General features: G+C 53.4%; 1 protein-coding gene across 31 annotated transcripts in view; it reads left to right on the top strand.

Annotated features, from left to right (window-relative positions):
• Positions 1–18725, top strand: part of ACSF3 (acyl-CoA synthetase family member 3) — a 65030-nt gene that overhangs the window by 26870 nt on the left and 19435 nt on the right. For 28 of the 31 annotated variants that reach the window (XR_012327907.1, XR_012327905.1, XR_012327906.1 and 25 more), the window contains one exon: positions 5215–5327. Coding sequence is in view for 25 of the 31 variants with exons in the window: in XM_073795696.1 (XP_073651797.1) it covers positions 5215–5327 (113 nt within the window). In the remaining 6 variants the exon portion in view is untranslated. Of the gene's footprint in view, positions 1–5214; positions 5328–8296; positions 8460–18725 lie in introns of all 31 variants that reach the window. The other 3 variants (XR_012327908.1, XR_012327909.1, XR_012327910.1) reach the window with 1 other exon arrangement.

The raw sequence follows: 18725 nt of genomic DNA, 5'->3' as shown, positions 1-18725 counted from the left end.
GGCGGTGTGGGCGGGGCAGCATCACGCGGTGTGGGAGGGGCTGCATTACGCGGTTGAGCGTGGCAGCGTGCACGTGGTGTGGGTGGGGCAGCGTCACGCAGCATGGGAAGGCCCCCATCCCGCGGTCTGGGAGGTACTGCGTCACGCGGTGTGGGCGGGGCAGCGTGCACACGGTGTGGGAGGAGCAGCATCACGCGGTGTGGAAGGGACAGCTGCACGCGATGTGGGAGGGGCAGCATGCACGTTGTGTGGGCGGGGCCGCGTCACGCGGCGTGGGCGGGGCAGTGTGCGCTAGGCGTGGGAGGGGCAGCGTCACGGGGGATGGGAAGGCCCCCATCCCATGGTCTGGGAGGGACTGCATCACGCGGTGTCGGAGGGGCCGCGTCTATGCCTTGTGGGAATGGCCGTGTCATGCGGTCTGGGGGGGCAGCGTGCACGCAGTGTGGGGAGGGCAGCACGCACGTGGTGTGGGCGGGGCAGCGTGTACGTGATGTTGGCGGTGCCGCGTCACGCGGTGTGGGCGGGGCTGCGTGTACGTGATGTGGGCGTGGCAGCGTCTCGTGGTGTGGGGGCGCCGCGTCTCGCAGTCTGGGAGGGACAGCGTCCGGCGTGGGAGGGACAGCGTCCACGCGGTGTGGGAGGGGCCGCGTCACGCGGTGTGGGCGGGATAGCGTGCCCGTTGTGTGAGCGGGGCCGCGTGTACGTGGCGTGGGAGGGGCAGCGTGTATGTGGTATGGGCGGAGCAACATCACGCGTTGTGGGCCGGGCCGCGTCACGCGTTGGGGGGGCCACGACCCGCGGTCTGGGAGGGTCCGCGTCCCGCTGCGTGGGAGGGGCAGCCTCAGGCAGCCTGGGAGGGGCAGCGTCACGCGGCGTGGGAAGGACAGCGTCCACGCGGTGTGGGCGGGGTAGCGTGCACGTTGTGTGGGCGGGGCCGCTTCTCCCGGTGTTGGAGGGGCAGCGTGCACGTGGCGTGGGCGGTGTAGCATCACGTGCATGGGACAGGCAGCGTGCACTTGGCGTGGGCGGGGCTCCATCTAGTTGGGTGTAGGAGGCTGGCCCTGCTCTGTTCCACCCACTGGGGTAGGGGCGGGGGCTTCTGGGGTCTGAGCAGCTGCCCTGCCCAAACAGCAGTTTCTGCCGTTTGTAGACCTAACTTTAACAAATCATAGGTGTTTTTGTGGCGATTTTAATGCCACTGTTGTGGTAGTGGTGCTGTAATTCTGTCAGCGTTTTCTTTTTTTTATATATAAATTTATTTTATTTATTTTTGGCTGTGTTGGGTCTTAGTTGCTGTGCGCAGCCTTTCTATAGTTGCCGCGAGTAGGGACTGCTCTTCGCTGTGGTGCGCAGGCTTCTCATTGCGGTGGCTTCTCTTGTTGCAGAGCATCGGCTCTAGGCGTGCGGGCTTCAGTAGTTGTGGCTTGTGGGTTCAGTAGTTGTGGTGCACGGGCTTAGTTGCTTCGCTGCATGTGGGATCTTCCCGGACCAGGGCTGGAACCTGTGTCCCCTGCATTGGCAGGTGGATTCTTAACCACTGCGCCACCAGGGAAGCCCTGTCAGTGTTTTCTTTATAGACATTCTTAGCAGTTCAGGTTTCATTGAATAGGGGGGACAGTCCTGACTTCCTTAGGATGGGAGAGGGGCTGGAGGTTGAATCAAGTACCAGTGGCCAATGATTTAATCAACTGTACCTGCATAATAGAACTTTCATAAAAACCCAAAACGAGGCTGGTGAACACAGGTTGGTGTTGGAGTGTGATGTGCCTGGAGAGTGTGCAAGTTTAGAGACTCCCACCCACCCACATACTTGATACAGGTGTGTCTTCCATCTGGCTGTTCCCACCTTGTATTCTTTGTAATGAAGTGATATTCTAGGAAGTGACCTGTTTTCTTGGGTTCTGCGAGCCGCTCTAGCAAACCGTTTAATCCCAGGAGGGGCCCAGGGAACCCCCAGTTTGCAGCCAAGTTGTACAGAAGTTGTGGGTAAGTGGGGACATGCCCCTGTGACTGTCAGTCCTGTGGGACTGAGGGCAGCTACTCACCTCCCTGGAGGCCACAGCAGATCCCATAGGGTTCCCTTCTCCACAGCATCTCCCCACATCTCCCTGTGTTCCCAGCGCCTGGATGGAGCCTCTGCTTCCTCCTTGCTGTAAGTGTTACTGAACTGAGCCAATTTACTGACACTGGGTTGTGGTGAAGGAAAGTGCAGGATCCAGGCAAGGAGAGCAACTGGCTGGTGTTCAAAGGACCCAGACTCCTTATGGCTTTCAGGGAAGGGCTATTAAAGGCGACATTTTCGGGGAGGGCTGCAGGATGTGTGACATTCTTCTGACTGGTTGGTGGTGAGGTGACAGGGTGGTGTCCCAGGAATATCAGTCATCAGCCTTCTGGTTCCAACGAGTCTGGGGGTCTCAGCATGTAGCCACCATCCTCCACCTGGGTGGGGGACTTAGTTCACGCGGAGCAACTCCAAGATGTGCGTCAGATTAGTGTGTACGTCCCTTGAGGAGGAGGTACGACTCTGTCTTATTACCGATTTATTGTTTGAGCTCGGAGGTAACTGCTTTTTCTTTGTGTCTGTGTTCCTCTGTTTCTCTAATTAGTAACTGCCTCCGTCTGCTCTCCGGATCTCAGGGAAGGTTTAGGAGGCTAAAGTGTCTTTTTACAAACACGAAACGAGGGACGTGGAGGGGCTTTCGTACTCCGAGAGTCCCCAGGGCTCACACTTCAGGAGGCGTCGCCGTCTGGAGGGCTTGGCCCTGAGCAGGCGTCACACCACTGCGGGGACGAGAGCTCAGAGGACACGGGAGGCGGAGCAGATTTCACTCCTGAGCGAGGCGGCTGCTCGTGCTTAAGGTTCTGTACTTGGTTTAATGAAGTGCCTTGTGATGAAGTCATCACGTTCCGCCTGACGGCTCTAGGTGTGTCCATGGGACGCTTTACTTCTGATGAAATCATCACGTTCCGCCTGACGGCTCTAGGTGTGTCCATGGGACGCTTTACTTCTGATGAAATCATCACGTTCCGCCTGACGGCTCTAGGTGTGTCCATGGGACGCTTTACTTCTGATGAAATCATCACGTTCCGCCTGACGGCTCTAGGTGTGTCCATGGGACGCTTTACTTGTGCCACATACTAAAGGAATCACCCTGACCAGTCTCAGAAAGTGATAAATCAATTCACACAGCAAGAAATCCTCTTACTGCCTGGGAGCCCAGGAAGAAGGACCATCAGCCTAGTGGGCCCGACCGATGTCCTCTTACACACGGCCTTTCTCTCCTGCACTTTATCAACCCATTTCTTCCCTTAGACCTTCTGTTCTGTGGCTTTTACACACACACCGAGGGCTAAATCCTAGGTCAGCCTGCTGACATTTGGCCATGGAATATGAGCAATTGGGAGTGATGTGAAGACCTGGGAAAATCTCCAAGATGCCTGGGCCTGGTCTGTAACCAAGCAGTGAGAGCTGTGGCCCCGCCGGTCCTTATCAGACGTGAGGTCCAAGGAGGAGCAACGCAGACGACAGGGCTGAGCCAGACGCTTCACTGGAGACAGATCCAGAGGGAAGCTACGACGCTGAGGTCTGCTGGGAAACACATCCCGAGTGTCGGGACTGTGGCCGCCTTGGCCCCGGGTCCTGCAGAGCCTGCAGGACGGCAGGGCTTGGCCCCAGCTCACGTTCACAGCCTAGGTCTTGTCTCTGGTCCTCGTGTCTTGTCTGCAGCTGAGGTGGAACACCTCCTGTTCCAGGCTGTCTCCCGTCTTGAGCATCCTGGCACTCGTGCAGCCACTGGCCCCAGCAGGAAGAGAGGAGGATACATGCCTGGCGGCTCCTTTCATACACAACATCCGGGGGGCAAGTCCACAGAGAATGGGTTAGTGGTTGCTGGGGTCGGGGGAAGATCCGACAGCTGACGGGGACAGGTTTCTTTCTGGGCTGATGGAAAGTTCTGGAGCTAGATGGAGGTGCTAATGGAACGATGTTGTGAATGTGCTGAATGCCCCTGAATCCTAGGCTTTATAGTGAATAGCTGCATCATATATGGATTTCACTGTAGTTTTTAAATCTTTGGAAGCAAAAGAGAAGAAGGGGAGGAAGGAGGAGGAAGATGCGGCGGGGGCGGCCCCCAGGACCTCAGACAGAAGACGGGCTGAGGAGGACAGGGCAGCGCCATCTAGCAAGCGGAGCCCTGTGTCGCAGACCTTTCCAGGCGTGTGGATCCCAGAGCACTAAGCAGCTCGTGGAGTTTGCCAAGTGGGCTTCCCGGGACTTTGCTCCTGTGACAAGTCCTCATTGATAACAGTTAAAATACAGGGCCTGAGGGGCTTCCCCGGTGGCGCAGTGGTTGAGAGTCCGCCTGCCGATGCAGGGGACACGGGTTCGTGCCCCGGTCCGGGAAGATCGCACATGCCGCGGAGCGGCTGGGCCCGTGAGCCATGGCCACTGGGCCTGCGTGTCCGGAGCCTGTGCTCCGCAGCGGGAGAGGCCACAACAGTGAGAGGCCCGCGTGCCACAAAAAAAAAAAAAAAAAAAGGGCCTGAGACCTTGAAGTGAAGCATTTGGCCCTGGAACCTCTGCCCCGCCTCAGCTCTTCATTCCAGTGGCCACGGGGACTCCACTGCGGCCAGGGCACCACCTGCCCTAACCTTTGCAGCTTCAAAAGCTGATTATAGCCACACGGGGGTGAAGACGCTGAGCCACGCACAGGCGCCTAACTAGCGAGCCGGGACGCTGGCTGTGTCACCCCTGCCGGGAGGACCCGCTCGCCCTCTGGCATCTGGCCCACTGCAGTCCCTCGCCAGCGACAAACTGCGGTCATCAGTGCCCTGACCGCTCAGCCAGGCGCTCCAGTGAGATAGAAGTGCCCTTGCATCTTGCCCTGGGCGCCGGGCGGCCCTCCCGAAGTGACCTGGAGGCCCTGTAGGGTGTTCGGGGCCCTGGCTGCCGCTCTGCGTGTCCCGCCTAAGGCTGTGCTCCTGGCTCCTGGGGCTTCGCCCCGCTGTGTGCACGTGAGAAGGGGCAGGACCCCTGTGTGCGCACGTCATGTCCAGGCGGGATTCCCACGTGTGTGCACGTGACATCCACGCGGGATCCCCCCACCTCCGTGTGTGCACGTGACGTCAGGCAGACCCGAGCACCTCAGCGTGCAGCTCTGTCCTTCAGAATCCTGCTGACCGCCTCTTTCCCTCGCGCCTCCCCGCCCCTTGCAGGCTCTGTGGGGACCCCGCTGCCCGGCGTCGAGGTGCGCATTGTGTCAGAAAACCTGCAGAAGGACGGCTACCCCTACGTTGTCCACGCGGAGGGAAATGAGGAGGACACCAAGGTGAGCCCCTGTGTTCTCTCTGGCGGCACGTGGGCATCACACGGCCACGACCACCCAGGAGGCCGATGGCAGAGGTTGAGTCCCCACCGCTCGGGGACGGGCCTGAACTGCGGCGCCGCTGGCGGGCCTCGACTCAGGGCAGTGCTGGTGTTTGGGGCGTTGCCTGCCGTGTGGACGGTGCAGTGCAGAGTGAGGCCCAGCAGGGCTCCCCGCGCTCAGCCAGGCTCCTCCTGGGCTCTGTCCTCTGGGCCACGTTGAGATGGGTCCTGATAGCCTCAGCTAGGAGAGCCCGAGTTCAAGCAGAGATCATTGTCGGCAGGATCTTGTTAAAAGTTCTGCGCTGGCGGGATGCTGGCACCCGCTCGGAGTGGACGCCGACAGTGTCAGCGGCCCCCAGCCTTGCAGTCGCCCATTTGGACAGATTCACGGAAGCTGTAAATTGAGGTTCCCCGCTTGGGAAGTCACTGTTCCCTGCTTTCTGTGCTGTTCTAAGCTCCGGGGGGCAACGGGAAGAGAGGACTGTTGTCTCGTTTTAGTGAGGACTTCGCAGCCACAGGTCTGCTGGTCACGAGTGGTCAGGGTCATAGCAGAGTGAGGGCTTCACAGCCACAGGTCTGCTGGTCACGGGTGATCAGGGTCACAGCAGAGGTTCGGGTTTTGCTGGAGGTGGAATTTTGATTTGAGAGATTGTTTTCTCCACAGAGGATGTACATACTCTTGACCTCTGTCACCCTGAGAAGTTTTAAAAGCTGAAAGTAGCAGCGATCCTGCCTCTCACTTGTGCCGGGAGGGGCGGCGGACAGGCCCTGCCCTTGTGGGCCTCGGTCTGCAGTGGGAAACGGCAGCATTCAAGAGATGGTTGTTGAATGTCTTAGCTCGAGAACGTAGGCGCAACTTGGGTGGTTTTTACTGTAATTTTATGAAAAATGACACCAAGAAGTATGTGTCCGTCTACGCAAGAACCTCTCACCTGGACCCCCTTGCTGGGCTCGTGCCCCCTCGGCCTCTCCTCCCACACGTGATGGCCCTCCAGACCAGCCTTGCTCCCGCCCACGCTGTGTGGGCAGCTTTCAGGGTGGCCTCAAGGTCCCCAGCCGTGGCTCTCGCTCCCTGGCTGCCTGCTGCCTGGGCTCTTGTGTCAGCCCAGCCGGTCCAGGGCCGTCAGCCATGCCCATGGCTTAGGGTCCTTTTCTGGCTCTTGGCCTGTGCCCTGCGGTCCTCTCTGCCCCTCGGGGACTCGTGCTCACACCCGAGTCACCTGTCCCAGCGCCCAGCCCTCCTGCAGTAACGAGGCTGCCTCCCCTTGCTGGATGCTCGGTCCGTCGGTTCTGGGTGTCGTTCCGGGGACCCCGCTTGGGAGGAGGTCCCCAGCAGAGCAGCGTCGGGGGCATGTGGGCCCATCAGACAGTAGCAGCACAGACGGCGGGGGCTCCTGCACTGCCCTGCCTGAGCACCTGTAATGCTGGGTGCGGCAGGGATGCTACCAGACAGGAGGTGCGGCTGGACAGCGTCTCCCTCCTCAGTCGCACTGAAGTTTAGCAACTTGGGGCAAGCAGCCGCCCCCTCACCCGGCTCCTGCTGGGGGCTGTAGGGGTTTCCTCAGTGAAACGCGCTCAGAATAGGTGGCAGCCTGGCCCTGAGCATCTTGACGGTCTGAGAAGGAAGCGCGTGGTCCACGGTGTGGGGGCTCGGGGGCGGTGGAGACAGGGCAGGGATGACGATCTGCTGGCCACAAGCGAGGCCTCATAAACGTGAAGGTAAGGAGACCTGGAGCTCGCGGCGGCGTGCTCTAGAACGTTTCCAACTCAGTCGAGGGGTCAGTGAGACACACGGTCCAGAATGGAGCCGTCTCCATGGCCGATGACGGCCCGGGGCGGAGAGCGCAATCACAGGCCGGTTGCCCCCGGGGGCTGGGGTGGGCCTGGGCCTGGGCTCGCTCCCCGGCTGGTCAGAGGCCACCGCCGTCCCCCCCTCCCCGCTGCTGGGAGCACGACAGGGGCACTCCCCCGCTCCCGTGGCTTTCCCCAGGAGCCGCCTCCCAGCTGGGGGTATTGCTCACCGCCCCGCCCCCGGGACCCTTAGAGGGGAACAAGGCCAGACTCCACACTCAGGCGGGCGAGACCTCCGTGGAGCCCCCGCCTGGGTCCCCGCGCTGCGCAGGACGGGCCGGGACGGGGTGCGCCCCGAAGGCAGGAGAACCAGGCTCAGGCCTTGCTGAGGAAGCGCCTGCGCTCGGCTTCTGTGACGTCACAGGCACTCCCCGTTGCTGACGGTGGCGGTGAGGAGGACGCCGGCTGCTCGCCTGGCCTGGAAGGTGCTGGCTCTGTCCCTGACGGGACTCGCAGCGAAAACCCACCCGCTCGCTTCTGATCGCCCCCACGCTCGGCAGGTCCTGACGGCAGGGACTCTTTCATGTTCTGAAATCTGGGGAGCTGCAGGCGGTGTGCTTCAAGGTTTTTGTTAACATTTAATTGGAAATCACTTCAAACTTACAGGGAAGTTGCAAAAATACCAGTGTGCAGAAAGCCCGCGCGCCCTTTCCCGGTGCACTTGCCCTTCCCCTCTGTCAGGGCGCCATGCGGGCCAGCATGGGCTCCTGCAGCGTCCGTCCTCCTCTCACTGCCTGCCTGCCGCTATCCCCGCCCCCCCCCCCATGATGCCGCGTGGCGACTCCCTCCACTGCAGGCTCTCTGGGGTCAGGGTCCTCTTTGCTTGTCATAAGGGCACATCTTGAACTTGGAAGTACCCCCTAAGCCTGATGGTCACAGGCCCTTTGACCCAAATGGCAGGCGCAAGGTCAGCGCAGGCGCATTGACCAAGGAGACGTGTGCAGCGTGGCAGGCGTGCGCGCTGAGCCCGCGGCGGGGCAGCGGGGCTGGTGGTGGGCCAAAGCCTCTCTGGGGCTGAGCTCTCTGTGGGGTCTGTGGCTGGGGCCTCTCCATCCTCCCTTCCTTACTTCTCTCCTCCAGCCCGCACGTGGGGAGCCCCCCCGGGCTGGAGCCTGGGGAAGGAAGCGCAGCAGCGGTGACGGCGCCCACCAGGCGGTGCAGCGCTGCGGTCAGGGTCCCCCGCCTCTGAAGCCTGAGAGCTCTTGCTTCTCTGGCAAGCACCGACCACCGAGAATCAGGAGTGGTGAGCAGGGGGCTCTCGGGCCTGTGTCTGTCCCGCAAAGCGGAGGCCCAGGGGAGGACAGGAGCCCTGCAAAAAGGGGTGCTCCCAGGCAGCAGGGAGAATCCGGTCCACTCCTGCCAGCCCAGAGCAAGGGCAGAGGGAGGCTGTGGAGGCCGGATGCCCGACGCTCAGGGGATGCTCCCTTGTCCTGGGTACGGTCAGGGTCCCCTGCGCACCCTGCAGAGCATGGCTGGGCTCCTGCCGTGGATCCCCGTCTGTGTCTCCCAGCGTGCGGGTGCCCTGGCCGCAGCCTCCACGGCTCTGCAGCCATCGCTTCCTGAGTCTTGCGCTTCGTCCGGCGGGACATCAGGGGCTGGAAAAGCGGGCAGCCTCCCCCCAGCGTGAGGGTCCCCTGGCCCCGGTGAGGTGGTTCCAGCTTCACGGTGTCCTCTGCCGTCTCCCGTGAGGCCCTGGGGATGGGGTAGGGGGCTTTGTTTGCTGCGATGCTGCTTTGTCCCTCTTCCCAGCTGGCAAACTCTGCAAGCACGTGGTGTGGTCTTTCTCTTTTTTTTAAATTTAGTTATTGAGGTGTAGTTGTCTATTTATTGTTTCAATTTGCTCACTTAACGTAAGACCCAAATGCCAGCCAGCAGAGACGGGTCTATTGACAGATACGGGCCACACTGCCGTGTAACGCAGAGGTGACCAGGCCTCACGTGGAATCCTCTTGTCTTGCAGAGGATGCAGACACCCACGTGGGGTGTGGGACAAGCTGGGGCAGGAGGACAGCGGCAGCGAGCGCCGCTTTCTTTTATCCCCTTAAAATCAGTTACTTGGGCTTCCCTGGTGGCGCAGTGGTTGAGAGTCCGCCTGCCGATGCAGGGGACACGGGTTCGTGCCCCGGTCCGGGAAGATCCCACGTGCCGCGGAGCGGCTGGGCCCGTGAGCCATGGCCGCTGAGCCTGCGTGTCCGGAGCCTGTGCTCCGCAACGGGAGGGGCCACAGCAGTGAGAGGCCGCGTACTGCAAAAAAAAAAAAAAAAAAATCAGTTACTTCGTGTGGCTGACGTGCAAGCTGCCGCCCTGGACAGTGGGCTGATGTGTGGGTGCCTGTGCTCGCCCCCCACCCGCCTCTCCCGTGCTCCCTCTCGCCACTTCCCCTGTCGCTGCCATGGACCATGGATTGCTGCACGGACCGTGGAGGTGGGGACGGGGACAGGGGCCCCGTGGGGCCTGGGCACGCGCTGCCCTGCGATGAGTGGTGGGGCGCTGTCCCCACAAAGGCACTCGCTTCAGACAAGCAGCTGAGCGTCGTCAGCCGTGTGCTTCTGCCTCTTAGGGTGAGGTGGGTCCACTACCTCTTTTCCAAGGGCCTGGTAGGAGGTGGCAGGACCCTAAGTGAGGACTTTCACACAGGAAAGCGGGTCCAGTAGGCCCCCTGACGTGCCAGGTGAGCATCTGGAGCACTTAGCACCCTGAGCCGCTTGCCTGCCCCCAACTGTGCTTTTAATGTCCCCCTGGAGCCACCCCGCCCCCTCTGTTGGCTTCATCCTCCGTGTTGTGAGGACCGGCTCCTGTCCTGGGGCTGGGCAGTGGGCAGTGAGCTACACAGCCCTCCCATCAGGATGCATTGGGAGCGGGGCCCGCGGCCCAAGAGGCGCCAGGCCTTTGGGGACAGGCTCTGCCGTGTGTCCGGTTCTGCCCCTGCCCCGGTCCTGCCCCCTCACCTGGGCTCCCACACCTTCCGCCAGCTCAACTCCCCCTCCTTGGAGCTTGGGTCATGGTTCCACCGGGGACTTTACAGCAACTCCCGCCTCTGAGATGCTTTCAGATGAGGAAGCACGTGTTCTCACACCGGCAGCTCTTGGGCACGGCCCTGGCCGCCCAATGACAGAGTGGCCCTCGAACGAGGAGTACATGTGTCAGGTGTGGGTGCCCTGGGTCAAGACGTTCCTGTGCACCCGAACGGGGTCCCCTGTGAGGGCACCCAGACTTTTCACTGCAGGGTGGATGGCAGGTGTGGTCTGAAGCCACGCAGTCGCCGGGAGTCCGGGTTTTGGATGCGTGCCTTGCCCCCTGCACCCAAGCTGGGTCCCCAGAGTACGGGGACTGCCCGCCCAGTGCCATGGACGGGTAGTGTAACTCCACGTGGTTCTGAGGCATGGCGGCAGAAACCTGCAGCGCCCTGGCTCTGCCTGTGACCTGGTGATACGCAGGACGGATTTGAGTCGAAGGCAGCGTTTATGGTTACGCATTATTTTAGGTTGTTTGTTATTAGAACTTCGAATTGGTGGTTCACTTTCCCCCTCCCTGAAGAAATGAAAAAATGCCTTGTTTTTCTCTGGCATAAAGAAAATGGTGACGTGTCTTAGTTTCTTTATTTTAAAGATTTTTTTTTTGAAGTGGACCATTTTTTTAAGTCTTTATTGCATTTGTTACAGTATTGCTTCTGTTTTGGTTTTTTGGCTGTGAGGCATGTGGGATCTTAGCTCCCAGACCAGGGAAGCCGCACCCCCTGTATTGGAAGGTGAAGTCCTAACCTCTGGACCGCCAGGGAAGTCCCATGTCTTAGTTTCTTGATACTTGCTTTCTGTAGACCAGAGACTCCCTGGCAGATCTGTACAAAAATTAGAATTGGTGGGTAGGTGTGTCTTTGTGGCATTGAACCCAGGATGGGCGTATTAGGTGAACGTAGGAACACGCTCAGATGGAGTGTTGAGTGGGTGGCGCTGGGTAGGTGAGGGGTCTTGAGGGGATTCCGTTCAGAGAGTTGGTTCCGGTTCCAGAAGACCCTGACTCTATGCTCCGCGTGTCTGTGGCCACAGAGCCTGCATGCCAGCAGCTCCCGAGCTCGGGGGCTGGTCTGCGTGTCACGGGAAGGGGCAGAGCAGTGTCCGTGGACAGTGGTCATCCTTGTTCGCCAAATCCATGTCCCATCCGTGGCGAGGCACAGCCCAATTTCAGAGATCCTAAACGTGAAAAAGTGTTCTGTGGAGTTCAAAAGTTAGTATCTTGCATTTCATGCAACTTGCCTGGAAGAAGCTTGTGAATATCTTTTCTTACCATATGAAATCAGGAATCTAGGACTCAGTGCTGGGGGTGGGCAGGAAGTCCGCTCTGACTGGATGAGCTCTGGTCCGCTTCTTGCCCACCATACAGGCCTGCTCGCCTGCGGTCAGCATGCACCTGGCTGTGGGTCCAGCATGATGGAGGAATAAAGGGAGGGTCCACAGACGACAGGAGCTGGAGTGAATGCAGCACAGGGTTGGGTGAGCGTGTCTGTAAATTAACACACAGTAGGTATTGTCAGGACACAAGCACACAGTGACTTGAACAGGTGATGTGCAATACCCAGAATGCCTGCCCTGAGACAGAAGAGTGACTGTGATAAGAGGTCCCTGTAGGGCACCCAGTGCTGGGGAGTGCTGAGGAAGAGGACACAGGGATGTGGATTTCTAAGGTAGAATGGAACTCAGTTAGAACTGCCCATTTCTCCCTTCAGTTCTGTCAGGGTTTTTGCTTCATATGTTTTGACGGTTTGTCCTTAGGTGTGTGAATAAAGTCTCTTTTCTCTGACATTAGTACAGCCACCCTGGTCTGTTTTGGTCAGTTGCTATTTGCAGGAATATCTTGATCCATCCTTTTACTTTCCATCCACCTGTGTCTCTGGATCTCAAGTGAGTTTCTTGTAGGAAGGCTATACAACTGACCCTTGAGCAACATGGGTTTGCACGGGTCCACTTATATGTGGGGTTTTTTTTTTCCAGTAAACATGCACTACAGTATTACACGATCCACGGTTGGTTGAATCCATGAATGTGGAACCACAGATACAGAGGGCTGACTGTAAAGTTATATGCAGATTTTCAACTGTGTGGTGCGTCTCTGCCCATAACTCCCACATTGCTCAAGGGTCTACTGTCGTTGGATCATGGATTTTTATCCATTCCACCAATCTGTCTTTAGACTGGAGAATTTAATCCATTTACGTTTAAAGTAATTACTGATAAGGATGGACTTACTTCTGCTATTTGTGTTCTATGTGCCATATAGCTTTTTTTGCTCCCTAATTTCCTGCATTTCTGTCTTCTTTCGTGTTTAGTTGATTTTTTTTTTTTCGGTATGCGGGTCTCTCACTGTTGTGGCCTCTCCCGTTGCAGAGCACAGGCTCCGGACGTGCAGGCCCAGCGGCCATGGCGCACGGACCCAGCCGCTCCGCGGCACGTGGGATCTTCCCGGACCGGGGCACGAACCCGCGTCCCCTGCATCGGCAGGCGGACTCTCAACCACTGCGCCACCAGGGAAGCCCTTAGTTGATTTTTTGTAGTGAAATGTTTAAATTCCTTTCTCATTTCCTTTTGTGTATTTTCTCCAGCTAATTTCTTTGTGGTTGCCACAAGGATTACATTTATCTTTCTAAAAATTTTAACACTAATTTGGATTTATACCAGCTTAACTTTAATAACATGCAAAAACTCTGCTCCTTTACAGTTGTGTCCTTACCCCTTTCAGCTGTTGATGTCACAAGATTACATCTTTATACGTTCTGTGCCCTAAAACATAAGTTAATTCTTTTCAATGTATTAGTCTCCTAAATTACGTAGAAAACAAGATTTGGAGTTACAAACCAGAGTTTGTAATACTAGTTTTTACACATAATTTTTTTAATGTGTTAGTCTCCTAAATCATGTAGAAAACAATGTGTCATAGTAAGTGTATTTACTTCTGTTGCGATCTTTCTTTCTCCATACAACTTCGGTGTACTGACTAGGTGCTTTCTTTTAACCTGCAGGACTCAGTTGAGCATTTCTTGCAGGGCAGGTCTAGTGGTCACAGACTTCCTCAGCTTTTGTTTATCTGGAAATGTCTTAATTTCTCCCTCACTTTTGAAGAACATTTTTAGTGGATATCGGATTCTTTGTCAACTTTTTTTTCTTTTAGCACTTTGAATATATGGGTGCACTGCTTCTGGCTTCCAAAGTTCTGCTGAGAAATCTGCTGACGTAATCTTATTGAAGATCTGCGTCCGTTTTGCCCACCCCGGCTTCCACAGTCTGTCTGCAAGCTGCTCTAGGAATACGTGCACAGCTGCCTGCGGGGGCGGGGGGGCGGTAGCTGCTACAGAGCTAAGAGCTGAAAATGACCAAAATTAACCACAGTTTACCCTCCAAGCCTTCCCCTGGAAGTTGCAAGCCTTCAACAGACTCCAGGTTTCAAAAATAGTTACATCAGACAGATCCTGCCTGTGCAGTTGCTGTCCAGGTGGGAGCTGGATTCCTGGTGTTTCTTGCTCTGCCCACTTCCCCTCTGGTTACTTTCTTACTGTTGGGTTTCAAGAGTTCTTTGTCGGATATCTGATTTGCCAATATTTCCTCCTAGTTTGTGGCTTGTCTTTACATTATCTTGTATTTCATAAAGCAGAAGTTTTTAATTTTCATGAGGTCTAATTTCTCTCTTTCTCTTACTTTTATGGATCGCGCTTTTGGTGTTATCTCTAACTCCAGGTTACAAAGGTTTTCTCTCGGAAGTTTTATAGTCTTACGGCTTACATTTATATCTATTGTGCATTTTGGTGAATTTTTGCATTACATATGAAATTTAGTTGGAGCTTATTTTTTTCCATATCCAGTTGTTCAAATACTGTTTGCTGAAAAGACTACCCTTTCTTCTTTGCAATTTTGTCAAAAATCAACTTTACATGTTTCAGCAGGTTCATGTATAGATTGTATATTCTCCTCCACTGGTGTGTGTGTCTGTTCCTTTGCGACACCACAGCCTTGACTCCTGTGGCTTTATCGTGAGCCTCAGGACTGTTATTCTACCAACTTTATTCTTGTTCAGGGTTTTTTGTTTTTTGTTTTGGTTATTCTAGTTCTTTTGCTTGCTCATACCAATTTTAGAAATAGCTTGTCTGTATCTACAAAAAATCCTTTTGGGATCTTGGTCACAGTTGCATTAAACCTATAGATCAATTTGGGAAGAATTAACATCTTTACCTCGATGACTCTTTTCAATCCATGAACATGGTGCCCCTCTCCATTTACTTAGGTCTGCTTTGGGGGGGTGTGGGGGAGTGGATGTGTGAGGTTTTTAGCATGCTGCTCCTGAACATGTTCTGCTAGGTTTATACCTAAGTATTTCTTCTTTTCTCCGTCTCTTTCTCCTCTTCCTCTTCTTTTTCAATGATTGTAAATATAGAATTTTTTGTTTCTAATTGTTTATCACTAGCGTATAGGAATACAGTTGATTCGAGTGTATTGACTTTGTATCCTGTAGTAATCCTGGTAAATTTGTTTTTCAGTTTTAGGAGGATTTTTTTTTTAATTCCTTGAGATTTTCTATATACACAATTATTTTCTGCAAATAGAACAGATTTATTTATTCTTTTCCAATCTGTATGCCTTTTATTTCTTTTTCTTGCCTAATTGTCCTGAGTAGGATTTCCAGTATGATTCCAAATAGGAATAGTGAGAGTGGATGTCCTTGTCCTATTTCCAATTTATGGGCAAAGACCAAATGTCTTTTACTATTAAGCATGACAGTAGCTATAGGCTTTTTGTAGATTCCATTCTATTTTTGATATGCCGAGAGTTTTTTTTTAATATATAAATTTATTTATATTTTATTTTTGGCTGAGTTGGGTCTGTAGCTGTGCGCGGGCTCTCTCCAGTTGTGGCGAGCGGGGGCTACTCTTTGTTGCAGTGCACGGGCTTCTCATTGCGGTGGCTTCTCTTTTTGCGGAGCGCAGGCTCTAGGCATGCGGGCTTCAGTAGTTGTGGTGCATGGGCTCAGTAGTTGTGGCTCACGGGCAAAGAGCACAGGCTCAGTGGTTGTGGCACACTGGCTTAGTTGCTCCATCTGCGGCATGTGGGATCTTCCCGGACCAGGGCTCGAGCCTGTGTCCCCTGCATTGGCAGGCGGATTCTTAACCGCTGCGCCACCAGGGAAGTCCGAGAGTGTTTTTTATCATGAATGGATTTTGGATATTTTCACATGTCTTTTTTGCATTGATTGGGTTTTGTTCATTAGGCTGCTGGTATGGTGGACGGCACGGATGATTTCCCTGGTGATTCCAGGACAGACCCCACTTGGCCGTGGGGGGGGTCATTCTTTTTATTCAGTACTGGATTTGCTTTACTAACGTTTTGTTGAGGATCTTTGCATCTCTGTTCATGAGGGATTTTGCTCTGTAGTTTTCTTGCAAATTCTTTCTGATTTGGGTATCAAGGTAATGTAAGCATCATAAAATTAGTTGGGAGGTATTCCCTCCTCTTTTACTTTCTGGAAGAGATTGCATATAATTGGTGTTATATATTTTATAGAATTTCCACTGAAACCGTCTGAGCCTAGAGGTTTCTTCTTTTGGAAGGTTTTAACTATGAATTCAGTTTCTTTAATAGTTAAAGAACTATTCAGGTCATCTATTGCATCTTGGGTGAGTTTTGGTAGATTGTGGTTTTTGAGAAATTGAATACTTGATGAGCATAGAGTTTTTCACAGTATTATTCCCTTATTGACCTTTTAATGTCTGCATAGTCTGAAGTGATACACTTCCCACAACTCATGTTGATAAATTATGTCTTCTATTTATTTTTCCTTTGTTATTCTTGCTAGAAGATTATCCATTTTTAAAATCTTTTTTCAAAGAATTCACTTGAGGATTCATTGAATTTTCTCCATTATTTTTCTCTTTTCAATTTTTTTTCTTTTTTTAATTTTTGGCCACAACCGGCAGCATGTGGGATCTTAGCTCCCTGGCCAGGGACCAAACCTGCACCCCTGCATTGGAAGGCGGAGCCTTAACCACTGGACTTCCGGGGATGTCCCTCTTTTCAATTTTTATTGGTTTCAGTTTTTATCTTAATTGTTTCTTCTCTTCTGCTTGCTTTTGGCTTCTTTTTCTCTTTTTCTAGTTTCTTAAGGTAAAACTTTAGGTTATTGATTTGAGATTTTTTTCTTTTTTTCTAATATGTGCATTTAATGATATGAACTTCCCTCTAAACATTGCTTGAGCTTTACCCCTGAAATTTTTTTTTTTTTTTTTTTTTTTTTTTTTTTTTCAGTACGCGGGACTCTCACTGTTGTGGCCTCTCCCGTTGCGGAGCACAGGCTCTGGACGCACAGGCTCAGCAGCCATGGCTCACGGGCATAGCTGCTCCACGGCATGTGGGATCTTCCTGGACCGGGGCACGAACCCATGTCCCCTGCATAGGCAGGCGGACTCTCAACCACTGCACCACCAGGGAAGCCCCTACCCCTGAAATTTTGATATGTTGTGTTTTAATTTCATTCAGTTCAAAATATTTTCTAATTTTCTAATTTTCCTTAAGACTTCTTCTTGACTCATGGATAATTTAGAAGTGTGTTGTTCAATTTTTCTGTTATTGATTTCCAGTTTAATTCCACTACAGTCAGAAAACATACTTGATATTATTTCAATTTTTAAAAATTTGTTAAGCTGTGTTTTATGGCCCAGAATGTGGTCTTTCCTGGTGACTGTTCTAGTGCACTTGAACAGAGTGTGTATTCTGCTGGTTTTGGTTGGGGTGTAAGTGTCAGTTAGATGAAGAAGGTTGATGGTAGTGTTCAGGTCTCTCAAAGCCATACTGGTTTTCTGACTACTAGTTCAAGCACCAAGTGAGGAGTGTTGAATTCTCCAGTTATAATTATCTGTCTATTTCTTCTATCAGTTTTTTTTTATACATTTATTTATTTAATTTTGGCTGCGTTGGGCCTCTGTTGCTGCGTGCAGGCTTGTCTCTAGCTGTGGCGAGCAGGGGCTACTCTTCATTGCGGTGCGCGGGCTTCTCATTGCGGTGGCTTCTCTTGTTGCGGAGCACGGGCTCTAGGCGCACGGTCTTCAGTAGTTGCGGATCACAGGCTCTAGAGCGCAGGCTCAGTAGTTGTGGCGCACGGGCTTAGTTGCTCTGCGGCATGTGGGATCCTCCTGGACCCCAGCTCCAACCCGTGTCCCCTGCATTGCCAGGTGGATTCTTAACCACTGCACCACCAGGGAGGCCCCCTCCTATCAGTTTTTTGTTTCATGAATTTTGAAAATCTGTTGCTTGGTGAACACACACTTATAATTACTATGCCTTCTTGGTGAATTGACTTTTATCATCATGTACTGCTGCTGCTAACATTCTGCTGTTAAGTTTATTTAGTTTGGTACTAATATACCCACTTCCATTCCTTTCATCGATGTCTGTATGGTATATATGGTTCCATCCCTTTGCTTCTAACCTACCACGTAACTGTATTTGAAATGAGTTTCTCATAGACAGCACACAGTTGCATGATGTATGTTTTTTAATCTAATCTGAAGTTTGTCTTCTAATTGGCCAGTTTAGACCATGTGCATTTAATGTGACTATTGATATGTTTGAATTTAAGCCTCTCATTTGTTATTTGCTTACTGTTCTGTCCCTTGGTTTCTCATTGCTTGACTTCCCTCTAACTGCCCTCTTTGGGGTCAATTTTTTAGTATTCCCTTTTAATTTATCTGTTGACTTTTTGAACACATGTCTTCTAGTTTTTTAGTAGTTGTTCTAGGGACTACAAAATACATACTTCACTTTTTGAAATCTACTTAGACTCAACATTTTGACACTTCCAGAAGAACACAGAACTCCTACTACATGTACTGTCAAAGAAAAATTAATCATCACTCATGTTAAAGATGATGAGGTGGGCTTCCCCGGTGGCGCATTGGTTGAGAGTCTGCCTGCCAATGCAGGGGACGCGGGTTCGTGCCCCGGTCAGGGAGGATCCCGCATGCCGCGGAGCGGCTGGGCCCGTGAGCCATGGCCGCTGAGCCTGCGCGTCTGGAGCCTGTGCTCCGCAACGGGAGGGGCCACAGTGGTGAGAGGCCTGCGTACTGCAAAAAAAAAAAAAGATGATGAGGCCGACTCAGGACCGTCACGATGGGTGTAGGAGCCACTGCAGTGGGATTTGCAGGAGGGGAGAGAGATTGAGCTCAACTTCAGATACAGCATCGGCAAGTGTGGGTTCACAGCCAAGGAGCAGGTGGAGTCATTGGATGGAAATTTGCAAAGAGGAAACATCAAGGGTCAGGGGGATTCTGGCTAAACCGACCTAACAGGATCTCTGAAAGCCTGGTGGTCAGACATCAACTGCGAGATGGTGGGGGATGAGGAACCTGGTCAGATATGAGGGTGAGCAGATATCAGGGTGGAGGGGGCCTCTTACTACACTGACTTAGCCAAGTTCTTGCTAAAACTGGATTTTTTTTTAAAGGTTTTTTTTTCCTTTTGCTTGTCTTTATGGA

Source organism: Tursiops truncatus, chromosome 19, assembly GCF_011762595.2.
Source record: "Tursiops truncatus isolate mTurTru1 chromosome 19, mTurTru1.mat.Y, whole genome shotgun sequence".
NCBI lineage: Eukaryota > Metazoa > Chordata > Mammalia > Artiodactyla > Delphinidae > Tursiops > Tursiops truncatus.
The sequence above is the reverse complement of the archived record's forward strand: the minus strand, read 5'-3'. Positions and strand labels throughout refer to the sequence as shown.